This window comes from Mirounga angustirostris, unplaced genomic scaffold (genome assembly GCF_029215605.1).
Source record: "Mirounga angustirostris isolate CCGP_5_RB_7025 unplaced genomic scaffold, mMirAng1.0.hap1 SCAF_1, whole genome shotgun sequence".
NCBI lineage: Eukaryota > Metazoa > Chordata > Mammalia > Carnivora > Phocidae > Mirounga > Mirounga angustirostris.
Genome location: NW_026991709.1, coordinates 29,018,782 through 29,039,956, shown reverse-complemented (window position 1 = coordinate 29,039,956; position 21,175 = coordinate 29,018,782). Strand labels below are relative to the sequence as shown.

Genomic DNA, 21,175 nt, shown 5'->3' with positions numbered 1-21,175 from the left:
GATATTGGAGATATATTAATGAAAATACTTAATCCCTACTTTTAAGGAACTGAGTTGTAATGGAGAAACTACACCACAAACAATCTGAATGCAATGTGATGAAGGTTTATAATGTTATGTGGATTTTCTCTCCTTCTTAGTTCTTGAAACTGTTCCCTTCTTTTCATTTCATTACCGCCCTATAGTACAAATATAGTGACTGTGGTGTTTCTGTGGTGTTAATTTTGGGTTGTTGGTTTTTGGTTTTTGTTTTTCTTCCAGTACTTTTCTAGGTCTTCCTGCCCAGTTCTAGGAGCAAAGTGATTCTGGGTTCACTAATTTAGAGGAATGGAAAGAAAGCATTGTATGGAAAGGAATAGTTACCTACAATTCTTTCTGACTTTTAACTTCTAAAAACTTAGAGCTTAGAGAGAATTTAAAAGAATCAAGGAACTGGTGGAGTAAAGTATTTTGGTGAATGAGAAACACTGTATAAATGTGAAAGGAGACAGATTTTCCCCAGGTTAGGAAAAAAATCCACTCTCCACACCTCTACATTGCTTCTCTGTGGTTGAGAGGAGGGAGAAACAGAAGGTCCCTTAGTCAGCAGAGAAGACCTAGAAGCAATTTCCTAGAAATATCCCATGAGGGGCGCCTGGGTGGCTCAGTTGGTTAAGCGACTGCCTTCGGCTCAGGTCATGATCCTGGAGTCCCGGGATCGAGTCCCGCATCGGGCTCCCTGCTCGGCAGGGAGTCTGCTTCTCCCTCTCCTGCTCCCCCCTCTTGTGCTCTCTCTCTCAAATTAAAAAAAAAAAAAAAAAATCTTAAAAAAAAAAAAAAAAGAAATATCCCATGAGATGTAAAGGTTCGGGGGTGGGGGGAAGACAAAAACTACAATGGTGTTTAGGCAGAAAGGGCCATCGGCAGACTCATGAGAGGATTTTTGCACTCCAAATATGAGAAAGAAGCAATATTGGGCTTGTGGGCCTCAATGAGCCATGTGGGGATGGACAAAGGAGAGACCAGCAGCAGCTTGTGTGGACAGATGGTCAACTAAGGACCTAACTACCATCCATCCCCCACATTCTGGCTCTGCTTACCAAGGCTGTGCTCTGCCATCCAGATGCCTTCTTCAGGACTAAAGCACCATTCTCCCAGCAGCTAGGGGTGCTGACAGCTGACACCTTGCAGTAAAGTCACAGCTGAATAAAAACATCTCATCCAAGTTCACAGACCCTTCTCAGAGATAAATCATATCCAAAGACTAGTCAATGTGGGTATATAAAGTCCTGGCTCCTTTACCCCAATCTAGGACAGTTTTAGACCCATCAGAATCAAGCTACCAAAAAAAAGGGGAGGAAGGATTAATGTATCAAAGACAATGATTATTCCTAATGGTATGACATCAAAATTGCAATTAAACACAACTTTAATGATTACTTAAATGAAAATTTTAATTCCAGTGACATAAAGAAGAAATTGGTGATAGCTTTGACTCTAGGGTGGGGAACTCTGGATATATGTCCTTTTAGTACATTTTGATTCCGTGTCATGTCAAGAGATTAAACCCTTAAACAAGGGAATTCCTTGTGACACCTTATATACAGATTTCAAAAGTTCTACAACTCAGACAATTTAGACAGACATGAAAAGTATGGCCTAGAAAACCCTGTTAAATAACACTAAAGGGGATTTAAGTGGTAAAAAGACATTGATATAAAAAATGTATGTGAAGAGTTTGATTAAATTATTTCATGAAATGTGAGAATTTCTAAGTGTGAGAATTTCTAAAAATGTCTAAGAAATCTAAATTTCTTACATAGTATGTATGATTAATAAATATAAGTAGATACTTTATTTTTATTCACAGCCTAACTTACATATTCAATTTATATATTCAATTGTGCTCCCATGAAAACCTGAATTTTCTGAATGAGACAATTAGAGAGATTTCTAACCCTTTCTCCTCCCCCACACAGGGATGTAAGCAGATATATATAGTTGTGAGTCAGTGATTTTTCCTAGGAAAAAAGAGAAAATAAAAGAACATTGAAGACCCCTTATCATGATCTCTATTAAAAAACAACAACAACAAGAAACAAACAAAAACAGAACAAATAAAAAATATCCTTATTCTGGAGAACAAATGACAGAGATATGATACAATTCAGACCTAGAGAGGATGGACCTAACTTATTTAGAATATGCATGTTTGGCAGGCATGGATCTGCAAACCAATCCTACCAGTAGCTGCTCAAAGAGCAGGAACCGTCCAGATTTACCTCTACTACGTAGGTCAACTCATCCTGCCATTTCCCTCACATCCCTGCTCTTGCTGGACAGAAAGCCTATTATGACCTCTAAAATAAAACCCACTTGCACTAGACTTTTGCTCTCATGGAGCTGGAAAGGGGGTCTCAACATGTTTTAGAAGAAGGGATGAAAAGAATCATGCCACATTAGAAGGCCACGTCTATACAACACAAATTTTTCTTTCACTCCTGCCAGGCTGTTGTGGCAAAATGTCAATGCATCGCTGTGCTGAATTTCCCCATCTTCTGGGAGGTGCTCACCTTGCTTACCTAACATTTTATTATCCTACTTCATATGCCCAGGGTCCCATCATCAGGGTTGGAGACAAGCTCTTTAATAAAGCATAAGAGATATGTCTTTTTGAAGACACAAGTATGCTCATGCCCTGTTCTTTTTTTTTTTTTTTTTTTTTTTTTTTTTTTTTTTTTTTAAAGATTTTATTTATTTATTTGAGAGAGAATGAGATAGAGAGAGAGAGAGCATGAGGGGGGGAGGGTCAGAGGGAGAAGCAGACTCCCTGCCAAGCAGGGAGCCCGATGCGGGACTCGATCCCGGGACTCCAGGATCATGACCTGAGCCGAAGGCAGTCGCTTAACCAACTGAGCCACCCAGGCGCCCCTCATGCCCTGTTCTTACCTGAGAATCTTAAATAGCTCCTGTTTAGAGTAAATCCTTTTCTGTGATACACAAAACTTCGTGTAACCTGGCCCGCCTGTATCTGTTCTGTTCTTCCCTCCTAAGTCATAGTCTACAAGTCTACCAGGCTACATTCTCTTCTGTACCTCTCTCTTTGCGTGTACTGATCCCTAACTATCCATCAAGAACCAATTTTGTTTGTTTGTTATTAAAAAGAAATATTTATTTACTGAACCAGGGCAGATTAGATAACAACTAACTCTAAGTTTACATCTTTTAACTAAATATTGCAGTGTTTTCAAACACACCAAAAAAACCAAAATAACAAAAACAAAACAAAACAAAACAAATCCCAAATGGCATTGCAACAGTTATCTTAAGGTAAAATACAATCACCTCATACTGTTGCAAGTATTTTCACCCCGGGTTGAAAAATTATTTATCCTGAACATGAAAACCTGTAACAAATTTAAATTAATTATATAAAACTCATTACTTCTAGTTTTTCCCTTGCAAAGATCCAAAACAAATATACAAGTAACTAGTATACATCAGTCATAATACAATCCTGGATTATATCCCACAACCAGATGCTCCTTTAATTTTAAACTCATCATCAGAGACCGAGAGAAAGTCATTTCATTTTACAAAAAAACAAAATTCACATGTGCCAAAAAAGAAAGTCCCAAGAAAAACAAAAACGAAATCCTAGTACTGACAGTGATGTTCAGTACCCTAATTAAACAGTGGCCAAAATGCCACTGATCGGGACGCCTGGGTGGCTCAGTCGGTTAAGCATCTGCCTTCGGCTCAGGTCATGATCCCAGGGTCCTGGGATCGAGTCCCGCATCGGGCTCCCTGCTCCACAGGGAGCCTGCTTCTCCCTCTGCCTCTGCCTCTCTCTCTCTATCTCTCATGAATAAATAAATAAAATCTTAAAAAAAAAATGCCACTGATCAAAAATAAAATAGTGGCTGTATGTCATGGCAGTGAAATTCAAGAGACTTTAACCCTTGACATCAGAAATCCAGTTTTTTCCAATTACATGAATGCACACTTCCTACATGACAGGAGTGGAGAAAGCAGATGGGCCAGCATAGAAAGAGAAGAGCTACTGTTCGCTGCAACACCCAGAAAACTGGCTTTAGTAGAGACTTCTTACAAGGTTAGGTAGAAACCAACAAATTGTTATTAGCTGCTTGTGTCATTAATTCAGTTTGGAGGCCACTGAGTCCTAAGGTTCAAGATATAAATTTAGGGGGGAAAACGTTGTTGGGTTAGGTCTTATCTTTAAAGAAAAACACAAGACAGGGCGCCTGGGTGGCTCAGTCGTTAAGCGTCTGCCTTCGGCTCAGGTCATGATCTCAGGGTCCTGGGATCCAGCCCCGCATCGGGCTCCCTGCTCAACAGTGAGTCTGTATCTCCCTCTCTCTCTGCCTGCCATCTCCCCTGCTTGTGCTCTCTCTCTCTCTCTCTCTGTGTCAAAAAAAAAAAAAAAAAAATCTTAAAAGAAAAACACAAGACAGACAAGTATAAAAGTACCACCTGGTCATAAGCTCCAGTCAGAGCTCTGCCAAAAGGCTGGGTAGAAAATGTCAAGATTCAGGGGCGCCTGGGTGGCTCAGATGGTTAAGCGTCTGCCTTCGGCTCCGGTCATGATCTCAGGGTCCTGGGATCGAGTTCCGCATCGGGCTCCCTGCTCCTTGGGAGCCTGCTCCTCCCTCTGCCTCTCTCTCTCTCTCTCATGAGTAAATAAATAAAATCTTTAAAAAAAATTAAAAAAAGAAAATGTCAAGATTCAGACTGCTTTTTCTCATAAGGACTCAACAGAATGAATCTTTAATGACTCGAACTGTAAGATAAAGGATCCAAAGAATGCAGTCATTTTAGTTAAAGTACTATCAGCAAAGTACTAGTCTGAACAGACTGCATTTTATCATGAAAACAAAAGGAAAAGAAGATATAATCGGGATTATACACCTATATTTCATTCACAGTGTTTGAGTTCTGACAGGCCTGTATAATGGAGGCAGAATTCAAATAAAAAATTACTCCAATTGAGTGTCAAATTTTCACAACTTTTCTAAAAAGGTGTTTTCCCCAATATCTATTAATCACAAAGAAACATGTACTGTGAGTACCTAACTGTACATAAGTACTCTGAAAAAAAATGTAGAGACTAATGACATTAGTACAACCAAGATGTTTGGTAAACAGTGAATTATGATTTTGAGATCATCCAAAAAAGGCTTTTTTTTTTTTTAAAGATTTTATTTATTTATTTGGGAGAGAGAGAGAGAGCAACAGAGCAACAGAGGGGTGAAGGGCAGAGGGAAAAGCAGACTCCCCACTGAGCAGGGGGCCCGATGCGGGACTCGATCCCGGAACTCTGGGATCATGACCTGAGCTGAAGGCAGACCCTCAACCGACTGAGCCACCCAGGCGCCCCCCAAAAAGGCTTTTTAAACAGCCCTCCAGACTTCAAAAATTTCTTCAGGTAGGGCGCCTGGGTGGCTCAGTTGGTTAAGCGACTGCCTTCAGCTCAGGTCATGATCCCGGAGTCCCGGGATCGAGTCCCGCATCGGGCTCCCTGCTCGGCAGGGAGTCTGCTTCTCCCTCTGCCCTCTTCCCTCTCGTGCTCTCTGTCTCTCATTCTCTCTCTCTCAAATAAATAAATAAAATCTTTAAAAAAAAAAGAAAAAAAAAAGAAAATGTTAAAAAAAAAAAAAAAAAAATTTCTTCAGGTAGTAGATCTGTCCCAATGTCATGGCAACTAGAACAAGAGCTTCAATGAAGGACCAAAGGACCACTCTGCTGTTTGTGTTGTTGTTGATCGCTCTGTGCATCCTCTCCTGAACTTCCATGGACTTCTGTTCATGTTTGACAGCTGCCATTGCCCCTGCCAGCTCATTAGTCATTTCTTCCAGCTTGTTCTGGTGAGCTTATATTTCCATGTCTTGTCCTTTGGGGGCCTCCCCAATATCAATGGTGATCATCACTATCTTTGGAATCATGGTAGACATCCTGTTGCTAAAACAAAACCTAATGTGTTCCATGCGTGTGAGCAGCAAATGTGTATTTTCCACTGGACTCTCGGTCTCCTTTATAAATTCTTTTATTATCAGGCCCTGTCATCTCCACAACCATGTCAGTAGGAAGCCGCCCTCCACCATCTTGGTGCCCAAGGTGACCTGCTCCAAGAAGCACTCCCCTTTGTGCCTGTGGATCCTGGCGAAGTAGCCCAAGGCTGCGGCCAGAAGGGCAGCCAGGAGCACCAGCAGCTCAGTTCGAGTCACACGCAAAAAAAAAAAAAGAAAAAAAAAGGTAAGACAATCATCTTACCCTCCACAAAAATCAACTCAAAATGGATCATAGATCTAAATGTAAAATGGAAAGCTATTAAACCCCTAGAAAATAACATAGGAAAAAAACCTAGACAACATTTGGCATGACCATGACTTTTTAGACACAACACCAAAGGCATGATCCGTGAAAGTAATAATTGATAAGCTGGACTTCATTAAAATTAAAAACTTCTGCTCATTGAAAGACAACGCCAAGAGAATGAGAAGACCGAGCCACAGACCGTGAGAAAATATTTATGAGAGACATCTGATAAAGAACTTACCCAAAATATACAAAGAAGTCTTAAAACTCAACAATAAGAAAATGAACAACCCAATTGAAAAATGTACAAAGACCTTAATATACAACTCACAAAGAAGATATATAGATGGCAAATAAGCGTGTGAAAATATGCTCAGCATCATATGTCATCAAGGAAATGCAAATTAAAACAATGGTGAGATTCCTCTACATTTTCTATTAGAATGGCTAAAATCCAGAACACCAACACCAGATGCCTGTGAGGAAGTATAGCAAGAGGAATTCTCATTCATTGCTAGTGGCAATACAATATGGTATAGCCATTTTGGAAGACAGTTTTAGCAATTTCTTATAAAACTAATGAAGGATAGTTGGAAGGCAGGCAGGCAGGGACAAGACCACCCCGCCCCCCAAAAGAGGAAACCACCCTTAAAAGGATTTTACACCACCCTGGGAGGAGCCCTCCACCCTTCCCCACGTGATAGATAGGTAACAAAAATCTGATTGGATGACAGGCGCAGGGAGGGTTAATCAGATTAAAACAGCCCTCCAACAAGCCCATGAAAACCCGGATGGCAACCCTCTCGGCACTGACAGAGAAAAAATCCTGTAACAAAACCAAACATACTTTTACCATATGATCCAGCAATCGTGCTCTTTAGTATTTACCCAAAGGAATTTAAAACTTATGTCTACACAAAAATCTACACATGGATGTTTATAACAGCTTGATTCAAAATTGCTACAACTTCGAAGTAACCAAGATGTCCTTCAGTAGGTGAGTGGATAAATAAATAAACTGCAGTATATCTGGACAATGGAATATTATTCAGTCCTAAAAAGAAATGAGATACCCAGCCATGAAAAGACATGGAGGAATCTTAAATGAATATTTTTAAGTGAAAGAATCCAATCTGAAAGGGCTAATACTGTATGATTCCACACACACACAGACCAAAAAAAAAAAAAAGCAAAAGCAAAACTAGGGAAACAGTAAAACTATGGAAGCAGTAAAAACCCAAACTATGGAGACAGTAAAATGATGAGTGGTTGCCATGAGGCAGAGAGAAGGAACGGATGAATAAGTAGAGCACAGAGGATTTTTAAGGCAGGGAAACTCTGTATGATATTGTAGTGATGGATACGTGTCATGACACATTTGTCCAAACCCATAGAATGTACCCTACCAAGAATGTTAACTCTGTAAACCATAATGTAAATTCCGGAGGTTGGATGATTATGATGTATCAATGTAGATTCATCCATTGTAACAAATGTATCACTCTGGTGGGGGATATTGATAATGAGAGAGGCTCGCAAGTGTGTGAGCAGAGGTGTTAGAAGGTGGAGGAGGGGCAATAAAGCATCTTCCACACTAAGAAGGCACTTTGAGACCAAAAAACAAAGCAAGCCACTCCATACCGCTACACAACTTTATTCAGGGTAACTCACTGACAGAGAGGGGATCCAGTGGGCAGATGATCCAGGTGCTAGGCAGGTATTCTCTGCAAAGTCTGGATTTTATAGAGGGAGGGGTTACTAGTTATCTAAAGTGATGCCATCTGTGTGGGGGGAGTGGGGGGGAGGGGAAGAACTGTGTTATCTCTGCTAGTTATCTAAACATCTTTAGGGAAGATCAGAACAAGCCTTCCTGCATTCCCGTCAGGATCTACAATAACCTCCAAGGGGCCTGGAACATGTAGCCCCAAGGAAGTTCATTGCACAGACGAAACAAGATGGAGTGCCAATATGGAGTCAGTATTGTCAGCATCCCTAGAAGGGGATATACAGAAAATCTCTGTAACTTCCCCTCCCTTTTGCTGTGAAGCTTAAACTGCTCTAAAATAATAATAACAATAGTAATCATAATAAAGTCTTAGTAAAAGAAAATGTTTCAGGCAGTCTTTGAATTGAGACCATCTGGCTAACAATCAAGCCAGATGACCAGCTTCTAATGACCTCCTAGCACAATCTTGCCCTGACATATACTATCCACACAGCATGACTGCTCTCTGACTTCTAAAGTCGCTGACACCAATGACCAATGACCAATGCCTTGCTTCTTGCCTCTACCACATGTAAAGGTAGTAGTTCGCCCCGATGCAGATAATAGTGTGTTCTGTTATTATGTGCTAGACATTATAATTATTTAATCCTTACACCAACCCTGTGAAGAAAACATGATTACTACCACCGTTTCTCAGCTGAGGAAACTGAGGCAGAGAGCTTAAGTAGTCAGATGAAGATCACCAGATGGTAATGTGGCAGATCCAAGATTTGAACCCTGGAAGCCTGGCTCCCGGGCTTGGACTTGAAACGACAAGGCACCCCAGACCTGTCGTAGGAGTCCTCCTCCCACAAAGTCAGAATCCTTGACATCCCGGTTCTCTGGAAATGCACTCAGAAGTGTTTAAGATATGAGGCCCTGAAGGGCAACCAATATCCTTCTGTAGCTTATTTTGTAAAATGAGATTTCAGGGAGGAAAAAGTGACAGTAAGAGAGCCACAGCATTTTTCCTCTTATAAATTTATTCATCACAACGTTTTACGCCTAAACACATAGTTTGTATGTTCATTGCACAGTTATAAATAGATACACTCAATCTGGTAAAATGTAGAGAAAGTGGGCAGAGTATTTTTAATCTTGATGAAATGCTTCAAAAAGAAGCCCATTGGGCGCCTGGGTGGCTCAGTTGGTTAAGCGACTGCCTTCGGCTTAGGTCACGATCCTGGAGTCCCGGGATCGAGTCCCGCATCGGGCTCCCTGCTCAGCAGGGAGTCTGCCTCTCCCTCTGACCCTCCCCCTTCTCATGTGCTCTCTCTCTCTCTCAAATAAATAAATAAAATCTTAAAAAAAAAAAAAAGAAGCCCATTCTCAGGCTTTTTGGGGTCAGATACAGGGACGTTTGTAGACTAGGTTCCTTACCTCTTGCTCAGTAGTCTTGAATGTAGGTGTTCCGTGCTGAGTCTATTTTTGTTCCTTGTACCATAACAGTTGGTATATCCAACACCTCTACAGAGTTCTTCTACCTGATCTAGGTGTTCTGATGTCCAGGAGTTCTTGCTGTTAAGGGATGATACTTCATGGGCATTTCTGTTGAGATCTTTTTTCTCAGAAACCAGTTCCACTTTACCCTGCCTACATTTGAAAATGAATCATTTAACTCATTTCTTCTAATCTATTCTTTGCAGTCCATCAATTTTATAACAGAAAACAAACACTACACCCACTATTGCAACTAGGAATGATGACTGGCATTATTTTTATATGTCACCACACAATATTATTGTTATTATTTTTTCCATAATAATATAAAGGTAATAACTCTTAGTTATTTCGATCATTTCTAGTTAAAGTAGTACTAAATAAAATTAAATTCATAGTACCCTTCTAGATTCAGAAATTGGAATAATTCTTTTTTTTTTTTTTTGGTAGATTGCATTATTGGCCCTGTTCTTCACCTATCCCCCTTTTTTTAAAGATTTTATTTATTTGTCAGAGAGGGAGAGCATGAGCAGGGGGAACCGCAGGCAGAGAGAAAAGCAAGCTCCCCGCTGAGCAAGGTTTCCAATGCAGGACTCGATCCCAGGACCCTGGGATCATGACCTGAGCGGAAGGCAGACGCTTGACCGACTGAGGCACCCAGGCATCCCAGAAATTGGAGTCATTCTTAATACCATTTTAGAATATGATAGCATATTAAAGGTGTATAATTATGTAGAAAAAGAACTGGTTTAAAAAACTGGATTTTGGGGGGTGTTCTTGGGGGTCTCATTTCTGCACAATTGTGAGCCCTGGCTGCCTTGTTTGAATATCTTTTCTAGAATGTCTGTATAGAAAACAGCCTTGGAGTACAGAAGCAGTGTCTCCTGCTGGAGTGAAGGAAAGACTTGTTTACTGTTCAGTATAATAGAGAGCATGTCTCTCTCTGGGGAAAAGTCCTGGCAAGTCAACTACCATAATAAAAGATGTAGGTTCCCTAAGCCTGTGGTTGTTCTCCAAAATACAATGTGCAGACATCGGTGGGCCCCTTTGTGTTGCCCTGGGAGAGTTCTGTACTCCGGCTCTGCTGTTGCTAAGAGCAATAGGGTTTTTTTTCCTCTGAGCCAGAAGTCTTACGTCTTCAGTCAGTATCCATAAAACTGTGGCAGAAAAACTTGTTAGCTTGCAAGTAGGGTAATGTCTCAGATCCTTCTAAGTTATTGACAAAAAGATCTAAAAAAATTTTAATGTACATTTTAACACATAGATACATGTTTGGAGTGAATTAGTGAAGTGGGGGGAGAAAAAGAGAAATGAAGAGGAAATGCTAATAGGGATAGGATTTTATGATTTTTAAATTCCACTTCTTTTTGTTTTTCCATGTTTCTACAATCGATCTGTATATAAACAGAAAAAAAATCAATGTTTCATAAAAATAACATGCCAGGTATACCATAGTTTATTGCCAATGTGAATTATATTTCTTTTAAAATGGTAGTTTCAGTGTTTTCAAACTTAGGAATATAGAGAAGTTATTAATTTTTCTGTATTCTTTTACATCCTATTGCTTTACAGCATTCTTATTTGTTACAAGTGTAGCTGATTCTATTGTGTTTTGTTGGTATAGAGTATTACCATCTACTAATAACTTTAGAAAGGAGGACTCAAAGTTAGCGGTGTTTGTAGATGGTAGTAATACATAATATAATGTTACTAAAGTGTATTATATAATATTCCTATATAAGCTATGTATCATATATGCCTTCTTTGTTGTCTATCAAATTTATATGTATTTTATATACACATGTTTCCGTTGCATATTTTACTTGGGCAAAATTTCCAGATAAAAATAACTACTAATAGTGATAACAGGTTTCCTTACCTTGATTCTGATTTCAACAAGAGTAACTTGGCTGTTGTATTGTTAATTAAGTGAAAACCCTTGATTTAAGATATGCATTATCATCTTAAAAGTGCTTCCTTTTTTTTGTAGTTTAATAAAGTTTTATTTTGTCCTTCTATTTTTTGAGCTGAGTTTTGGATTTTGTACTGGGTTGAATAGTGTCCCCCCAACCCCCGCCAAAATCTATATCCACTCAAAACCTCAGAATGTGACATTATTTGGAAATAGGGTTTTTGCAGATGCAGTTAGTTAAGATGAAGTCATGCTGGGAGGGGAAGAATGAAGGGGGGGAATCAGAGGGGGAGATGAACCATGAGAGACAATGGACTCTGAAAAACAAACTGAGGGTTCTAGAGGGGAGGGGGTGGGGGGATGGGCTAGCCTGGTGATGGGTATTAAAGAGAGCACGTTCTGCATGGAGCACTGGGTGTTATGCACAAACAATGAATCATGGAACTACATCAAAAACTAATGATGTAAGGTATGGTGATTAACATAACAATAAAAAAATTTTTAAAAAAGATGAAGTCATGCTGGACCCTTCCTCCCTCAACTTTCATATTTAATACATTGGCATGTTATAGTTCAACCTTCAAAAGTCTAACCACTACATCCAGCAAAACAAACAAACAAAACCACCATAGACCAAGCCACCATGATCACACAGCCTTCTTAGCGGTTCCTCTGCTTTCAGACTTACCTACCTATTGGAAGTGGCCTTCCAATAATGAAATACAAACACTGTTACTCTTATGTTTGAATGATATTAATGGTTTTATATTATATTTAGAATAAAATCCAAACTACTACCATGGCCAAGAAGATGTTTAAAATCTGGCTTCTGCCAATGTCATCAACCTCAACTCCTGCCACCATGTCTCTGGATTGCTGAACTCTCAGCTCCACTGGCCTTCTTCCTATTCCTCCAACACACTTTCATTCCTCAGGTCCTTACATTTGTTATACCCTCTGCTGGAAATGCTGTTCCCTAGATCCTTGCATGGGTGGTTCTGTCTTGGCATCCAGGCCTGTGCTGTAATATTACCTTCTTGGGGAGGCTTTTCCTGACCATTTCAACTAACTCAGTCTCTCTAATATCACTATCTCTCTTCATTGTTATTTTTCTTATCACCTTATCACTCTCTGAAATTATATTTTTGTTACCTTACTTATTCTTTGCTTGAAGCTTACTGAGTTCAAGAACCTGCTCTTTTTTGCTCATGGCTGTCTCCAGCAAGATGTCAGGCACATAAGATACATTCAGTGCATGTTTGAATGGATGAATGAACGTCTATGTAGACATGTCTAATTTACATATTCTAGATGCAGCACATAGTTTTTCTTGCCGCGATCCATGCTTACCTATTTCATGTTTCAGAAACCACGTTGCTTGACTTTTGCTGCCTAATAAACCATCCCAAAACAGTGTGTTAACACAACCACTATTGTATTTAGCTCATGATTTTGTGAGTCTGGGCCAATTCTACCAATCTCTGTATCTGTGGTCAACCTGCTGAGTGGCAGTTATTGGCTGAGGTGACTCAGTTTTCCTCCATTCCTTGTCTCATCCTCCCAACAGCCTAGCTTGGGCATTTTAACATGATGTCTCTGGGATCCAAGGGCAGCAAGTACTTGTCAGGTCTCAAGTTGGGTTACATTGTCCCAGTGGCCAAAGTAAGACACATGTTCAAACTCAGATTCAGGGTTTAAAGGTGTTATCTATGGGAATGGTTACAGGGAGATTTGAACAAACTGGGAGATATTACTGAAATAATCTACCACAGGTGGAAAGCCACCATAGCCTATGTATATTTGTTTCCAATAGTATAATTTTCCTGGATTTGTGGGCTACTGGTGACTAGAAAGTGAAATAATGTAGGAGAATGTGGAGAGTGAAAATTTTCTTGCTCTCAGAAAGGTATTGAGTCCCAGTAGATAAATGACCATACACCTCTGGTTGGAAAGTGAAATGGAATCACAGTGCGATGGTCAACCTCTCTTCCCACCCCACATTCTCAGTTCAGCTATCTGCCTCAATGTCCCATTTGTGTCTGGTTATTATAACATCCTTCTGAAGTTTGGAAGATTATAAGTAATTTTCCTAGATTGCCAATATTTTCAATCCTGGATTCTGTGTATTTCCTTTACTTGTTCAAATGAAAGGGAGGTAAGGGTGAATCCATCACTGTTGGCTCCATTATCATAACTCTGTTGTGTCTTCCAAATTTTTCTTTACTTTATACTAAAACTGTGCCTATATTCAAATCTATAAATATTTGTCAAGTGTCATTTTCTTTGGTATAGATTGTGGGGAAATATGGTTGAAATAAGATAGTCCCTATGATCGGTAACTCATTATTTCACAGAAACAATATCTTGTATTTCAGGATGAAAGTTTCTTGGGGGTGCTGGCCTAGGTCATGTGGTTCTGAGAATACATTAGTTTGATCATTAAGATAAAGTGTATTCTTAAAAAATTCTAATTCTCTTTGTCACTCTCTCTCTCATCTCATACCCCCTCCCAACTTAAAGAGTCTTCTGCTAAGAGTAAGCCCACTTTCAAAGTCCTTCTTTCTTCATTTACTTTCACAACCTCATCTTGAAAACTTTTTCCACCGACATTTTCCCAATTAAGCATCTCTCCTACCAAGTGTTAAAGAGTAACACAACACTAACATGTATTGGAGAGTAAAAAAACTCCTTGATAACTTATGACAAGTTCAACTGACAAAGGTCCAGTGATTTCAGAATCTATGCCTGCTGCAGACTTTGTTGTGTTTTTTTACCTTCAAATTGTTTCCTTTCCCAGGGAGTTGTTTTTAAAAGACCTGAATTTTATCATTCTTCTCTGTGTTTCAAGTGTTAGTGTTTTAATACTTTAATGATATATGTGGAAGACTTTATTCTGAATTCAGTTCTAAATGCAAATTATTCTTAAGTACTCTGTCTTGACTAACATCACTTAATGTTAAAATCTGGTTCTACTACATTTTTAGAAAAGATTTGAAGACACAGGTGATCTTAAATTTGCTGTACTGTGAGAGCTCTGTGATCTCTAACCAGAACGACTTGTAACATTTTGTTCTTCTAAATAGCCGGCAATCAAATGGTGGTGACTGCCTACTCTTCCTGACTAAGCTAAAAAGAAACTTACTGCTTCATTTAATTTTGCATTTATCATTCAACAAATATTTATGGAACCCCTGAAACAGGCCAGGCATTGGTCTAAACCCTGAAAATACAAAGACGTATAATACAAAATGTCCTACTCAGGAAGATCGCATCCTTGTGATGGAGATAGACAAGTAAGGAAAGAGTTAATAGCCCATGCTGTAACACGATCATGAAATAGCATCTCTGGGGAAACAGAGGAGGAGGTGAAAGCAAAGGAAGAAGTGATTTGGTGAGATATAACAAGTTAACTATAGAAAAGGCCAAGAAAAGACCAAGTGAGAAGTGAGGACAAATCTGAGTTAAGAACTGGAAAGTGCTAATGGTGATCAAACAGGAAAGCTGGAAAAGTATTCAACTGCATCCTAGAGAATCTGGGGGAATGATCTGTTTCTTTGAATCTTCAAACACTTTCTGCAATATTATGTTCCATTTGAAACACTTGAATCATGACTGCTAGCCTACATGCAAACACATTCTTCCATGTCCCTGTGAGAAATAATTCTACCCCTAGCCAAGAGCCTAGCATTCCAGAAACGTAAGCCATGATACAGAAATCCAAATTCAATTCAACACCATCTGCATAACCAGCTGTTCACCTCCCATATTTCCTTCTTTTTTCATGTACCACATGTTCATGGGAAAAAAGAAATTATGAATGAAAATGTTATCTGTGCTTTGAAGTCCTACATTTTCATAACCCCAAAGTCATCCACTGATGTTCTCTGACAGCGTTGTTTCCGCCACCTGGAGAAGTAGATTATATTTCCTTGGGGCAGGACTCAGGTATTTGGTAACTTTTAACAAGGTCTTCATACTAAGATCCATGTGTCTGGCGATTTGCTGGAATCGTTACATTCAGCAAGCCCCTTGGCAGTTGGCAGGCACTCACCAACCACATCAGTTTCTGAGTCAGGCTCTTCTTTTTGTCCTACGCTTCTTTTCCAGTGACTTCTGTGACGTCCTGTTCACACATCTATTTATTCATCCACAAACATTTGCCTAATGTCTATTACATACTCAATAGACAACATACAACCAACAACATATCTTTCAAGTATTGTCAATTGTTCAAAGGATTTCTTTTTCCTCTTTTACTCCCCTTGGTCACTGAAGGTAATAAAAGTATCTAACTTATAGGGTATTTTTAAGTACTAAATTAAATAGTGCAAGTCAAAGACTTAAAACACAGGCTGGTGGGGCACCTGGCTGCCTCAGGTGGTAGAGCATGCGACTCTTGATCTTGTGATCATGAATTCAAGCCCCACTTTGGGCATAGAGCTTACTATCAATCAATCAGTCAGTCAATCACAGACTGGTCCATAGTAAGTATGCATTATGTATTTGCTATTAATATTATAATAATGTCAAAAAACAGGATTAATACATAGGCCATAAATGTTATGACCCACAACAACACTTTTATGAATGTAACTAATTATAAGTATTCTTATAATTGTGCCTTGTCTATTTTGGCCACACATACACACAATTTAAACAATTATCCAGTATATTAGAATGGTGTTACAGCTTATAAATGATGCAATTTGGGGGGGGGGGTTTGTTTTAAAGATTTTTATTTATTTATTTGCGAGAGAGAGAATGAGAGACACAGAGCATGAGAGGGAGGAGGGTCAGAGGGAGAAGCAGACTCCCTGCCGAGCAGGGAGCCCAATGTGGGACTCGATCCAGGGACTCCAGGATCATGACCTGAGCCGAAGGCAGTCGCTTAACCAACTGAGCCACCCAGGCGCCCCTGCAATTTGGGTTTTTTAAAATGTATAGTTTATTAAACAAAATCCAGTTGGTCTAGGATTATATTTCCTTGTCATTATAGTCAACCATTGTGGGAACAAAGGTATGATTTGTTGCTTTGTTGGTGATTTATTTTTTTAAATATAAAGTTTCTTATGCCATGGAAACACAAAGAAGAAACAACAGTAAAATAGTAATATAGTATTTAATTAGATAAATCCTAAAATTAACCTAAAAATAATAAAACTATGTTGTTGAGAGGATTTTGAAAGACAAGGTTGAGTCTGATTCTGTGATTCATGCCAAGTAGGCATTCTGAAAGATAAAGAATCTAAACATCTCATCTCTCTGCTTCCTTTTCTATCTGTTCCAGAACAGTATGTCTTCAAAGCAGCCTGGCATAACATATTTTGTGCATAATGTCTATGTGTACCTTTTGTTGTCCCAGATAATTGCTGTAGAAACCTGTGCTTCATTATGATCCTCCAAAAAGTGCATTTTTTCCTCTTTTATTTTTGATCTATGATTTCCACAAATTAAAAAAAATATATGATTAAAAATATTGCTTGAAGACTATGAACTTGACGTCAGAGGAGTCAAAGTCTTCTTCCCTTACCTGCCTTTTATCTTAAAAAAAAAAAAAAAAGATGAGAAGAATTAGGATCCTGGAGAAGTTATTGCAATATGGAAACATGTAAACATTTTGTAAGTTTATGCCATCAAGTTATCCTTGGGAGAGCCTATGGCAAGGAAGTTTTATTATGAGGGTTGTAGGACCCATTAATATGCTATAAGTCTCTCTATTACCCAGATACCCTAAGCAACCAGGAACACAGGAACAAATTTCTTCTGTTAATTTCCTCTGTTAACACTAAATAAAATAGTGCATTTTATTTAATTTTAAAAGTCTGTTTTAGGGGCACCCGGTGGCTCAGTCGTTAAGCGTCTGCCTTCCTCAGGTCATGATCTCAGGGTCCTGGGATCGAGCCCCGCATCGGGCTCCCTACTCAGTGGGAAGCCTGTTTCTCCCTCTCCCACTCCCCCTGCTTGTGTTCCCTCTCTCACTGTGTCTCTCTCTGTCAAATAAATAAATAAAATCTTAAAAAAAAAAAAAAATGGAATGGGAATGTATCTGTTTTAAAGGCTTAAGAAGTTTTGATTTTTCTCCTGCATTGAGCACGTTAGGTTGTTAGTGCTGGAAGAAACTTGGAGATCATCTTCACTGACACCTCCTTCACAGACAGGGAAGCCAAGGCCAAGAGGGTGGGAATGATCTACCCTGGTCTCCCAGCGAGCAGGGCCTGGAGCCCGGTCTCCACTCGGACAGGCGTGCTCCCCCCAGACAGCCTCCCCCTGAGCGGGGGTCTTGAAAGAAGTGATTAAATTAAAGCGAGTCCATTAGGGTGGGCCCTCACCCAATCTGACTGGTGTCTTCATAGAAGAGGAAATTCAGACACATGAAAGAGACACCATGTACAGAGAAAAGAACATGTGAGGACATAGCAAAAAGGCAGCCTCTGCAAGTTAAGGAGAAAGGTCTCAGAAGAAATCAAGCCTACTGACACCCTGATCTTAGACTTTCAGCTTCCAGAACTATGAGAAAATAAATCTGTGTTGTTTAAGCCATCCTTTCAGCGGTGTTTTGTTATGGAAGCCCTAGAAAACTAATACACCAGGAAGTCAAAAGCATAGAGACTGACTGTAATCGACAGATTAGTTTAGAAACATACATGAAACAAACCCTGGGAGTATTCAGACATAAGTGAGAGAGAGCTGAGGCCCAGGAGTCCTTCAATTTCTTCATCAGTGGAAATAGCAAGGAGAACCTCATAGGGTTTTTGTAAGGATTAAATGCTTTGATATATATATATAATAAAAATACCTATAGTTTTTTTTTTGGAAAAAACTAATTAATTTGGAAAACTAATTAATTACAGGCATTGAATATCCTACTGTTTGTAAGTACAATTTTGTACTTAACAAAAATGAGGAAGTATTCCTCAACCCGAGCACATATATATATATAACATATATATATAACATATATAACACATATAACATATATATATATATGCTCGGGTTGAGAAATACTTCCTCATTCATATATATATATATGTTATTAAACTGTGTAGGAAGACAGTGATGTATGTCTTAGCTATAGGTATTTTTATTATTATTATCATTCTGGGCAGACACTAGTCAAAATACTGACTCAGGCTTGAAAAAAATTCTTAGATGACTGAGACATGGTGAGGTAAGTTTAGCTACTCAAGTTCTCACCACCAGTATGTGGACCCAAGATTTGACCTTAAGCGTCACAGACCCATATATTATTGTTCTCCATAGAAACTAATTTATTTATGATGCCAAATAGATCAAATAGAACACTAAATGCCTAACGTATCACTAAACAGAAGTTATATTTATGTTTACAAGATTTACATTAATCCAAGTGATTTCTCCAAGTGACAAATTTACAATTAAAAATATATATACTCACTCATTTCACTACTGCAGTCTGAGAAGTAGAGAATGATACTAGTTAGACAGTGTACTGAAGCAATAGGCTTCTCTTTTTTTCTAAAAACATAGTATCTGTTAATAATAAGTAATTAAGGGAAACATTCAAAGATAAACATTTGATTGAGATAAACAGCTTTTAGAATATATTCAGAATGTGGGGCTCCTGGATGGCTCAGTTGGTTGAACATCTGACTCTTGATTTTGGCTCAGGTCATGAACTCAGGGTTATGGGATCAAGCCCAGGCTCTGCACTCAGCACGGAGTCTACTTGCCCCCTCTCTCCCCTCCCCCCACTTGTGCTTTCTCTCTCTCAAATAAAATAAACTCTTAAAAAATATATATATATTCAGAATGCTTTACCATATGTTCTTTAATAATTTTCTGTATTTTTGATTTTAAAAATTTATTCAGGAAGTAGAAATATCTGAATCCCAGATTGAACAATGAATTCTTTTAGAAGTTCTTTAATTCGCAAGCAAGTTTTTATATCTGATGGAAGAAGGCATTTTATATTTCCTTTGATGTGCATGTGCTCGGGTTGAGAAATACTTCCTCATTTTTGTTAAGTACAAAATTGTATATGCAAAGTGGTGGTCTATGGAAAGAGAAGAGAGAAAAAAATAACTATTAGTAAAAAGCAGCAAAGTTTACATTTTTTCCTCATAAACAGTAGGATATTCAATGCCTGTAATTAATTAGTTTTCCAAATGCAGAGACAAACCTTTGGCATAGTTTTCATTCCATCTCATTTGGCTATACCGGGATGAAGTAGACACAATGTTTATGAAAAAGAAAAAACTCTCTGTGTTTCAATTTCTTCTCTCCCTGATGCTTCATTGGGATATTTACTTTATATGGGAGATATTTTTGGATACTGAAAGAGCTGAAGCCTGAACGCAATGCTTAGTGGCTGGGCCATTTTTTTCTACCGTGATAGCCACCATTAAAGAATGGGGCTTAACTGCATACACAGATTTTCTAATAATCTAATCAGTCCTCTTTTCCGCCTACTAAAGTGGAGATAATAATGAGTAAAGAATCTATATCTTGGAGAGATTGTATATTTAGCATTTGAAGACGCCTGAAAAGTCAAGTCACTGTGATGAATCGGACATCTTGTCTAGTTTTTATCTTCCTGTTAATGTCTAAAAAAACAAACAAACAAACAAAAAAACCTTAAAAAGGTAATCAAGTAGGATAAGAAAAGATGGGTTAAAGTTCAGGAAAGGAGCTAAAGAAAAATATGGTTGAAATAAATGGAAATTTCCTATGTGAGCAATAGCAACTTAGTCAAGGAAAAGGGGCAACTCAGCTGCACGGGGGCTGACAGCTCACCTTTGCTTGAAAAATGCATTGCTCTAGTTCAAGATGTACATTGCTCCCAGGCTCCTAGCTTGGTTAGGATACCATCGAACAAGTTTTTTAAATATTCAACAGCTTTTTTAGGTTGAGTTATTCAATTTTCAAATAAATCAATTTTCTACATTTGTTAATGTGTTTAAAAGTAATAAAATATAGACATTCATTTTTTATTATAAAAACTGATACAGAATTCTACAGTGTCTTCCATTTGAAATAATAAAGGCATCTTGAAATTTTAATTTTGATACTATAACAGTAAATGTAAAATGGTAATATTTCAATCTTATAAGAGTTTTAGGTGTCAGCAAAAGTAGTTTTTTGTTATGTTATCAAACATCATCAACCTCCCTTCTTTATTAAGAAGTAAGTGTGGGAATGACTTCACCACGTTTCCAAACAAATGTATATATACTTACGTCAATTCTTTATATATCCCGCCATACCCCTAAATTACTGAATGTGCCTTCACTGTTCTAGATCTCCCTGATCCGCCGCATTTTTCAGTTGTCACTGTAGGACAAGTGTGTCATTTAGACTTATTAATAGGTAAATTACCTCAGCCTTAATCATTGTATTCACATATTTACAATATAAAACAGGGCAAGTGTGTTTTTATTTCTTTTCCACAAGAAAAGCTCACAACCCCATTTCCATTAAGATATGTTCAATTAGTAATATAATAAATGCATATTTTTGAATTAAATATTCCATATTTTACAAAGTCTTTGCAAGCATGACAAGACAGTTCAGGCAGGTTTACAATGCCTACCCAAAGTTAATTTTCACCAAAATGTGTGAGAAAAATTAATTTTCTTGGTTTTTACATTGTGAAAAGCCTATCTACTTCTTCTGCCATGTTTCTGAGTTTGACATCATTTATTCTAGGTTATTAATAGTTCCTTCTCTCCAACCAATATAAATTTTTAAAAACTATAATTTAGAAG

At 38.4% G+C, this 21,175-nt stretch overlaps 1 protein-coding gene and 1 pseudogene across 2 annotated transcripts in view; both read right to left on the bottom strand.

Annotated features, from left to right (window-relative positions):
• Positions 1-5,642: 5,642 nt before the first annotated feature.
• Positions 5,643-15,224, bottom strand: LOC123834576 (transmembrane emp24 domain-containing protein 2-like; annotated as a pseudogene).
• A 4,046-nt stretch (positions 15,225-19,270) lies between these two features.
• Positions 19,271-21,175, bottom strand: part of LIPI (lipase I) — a 40,289-nt gene continuing 38,384 nt past the window's right edge. For both annotated transcript variants that reach the window (XM_045863620.2, XM_045863619.2), the window contains exon 9: positions 19,271-19,464. In XM_045863620.2, coding sequence (XP_045719576.1) covers positions 19,377-19,464 — 88 coding nt within the window. In that variant the 3' untranslated portion in view covers positions 19,271-19,376. The remainder of the gene's footprint in view (positions 19,465-21,175) is intronic.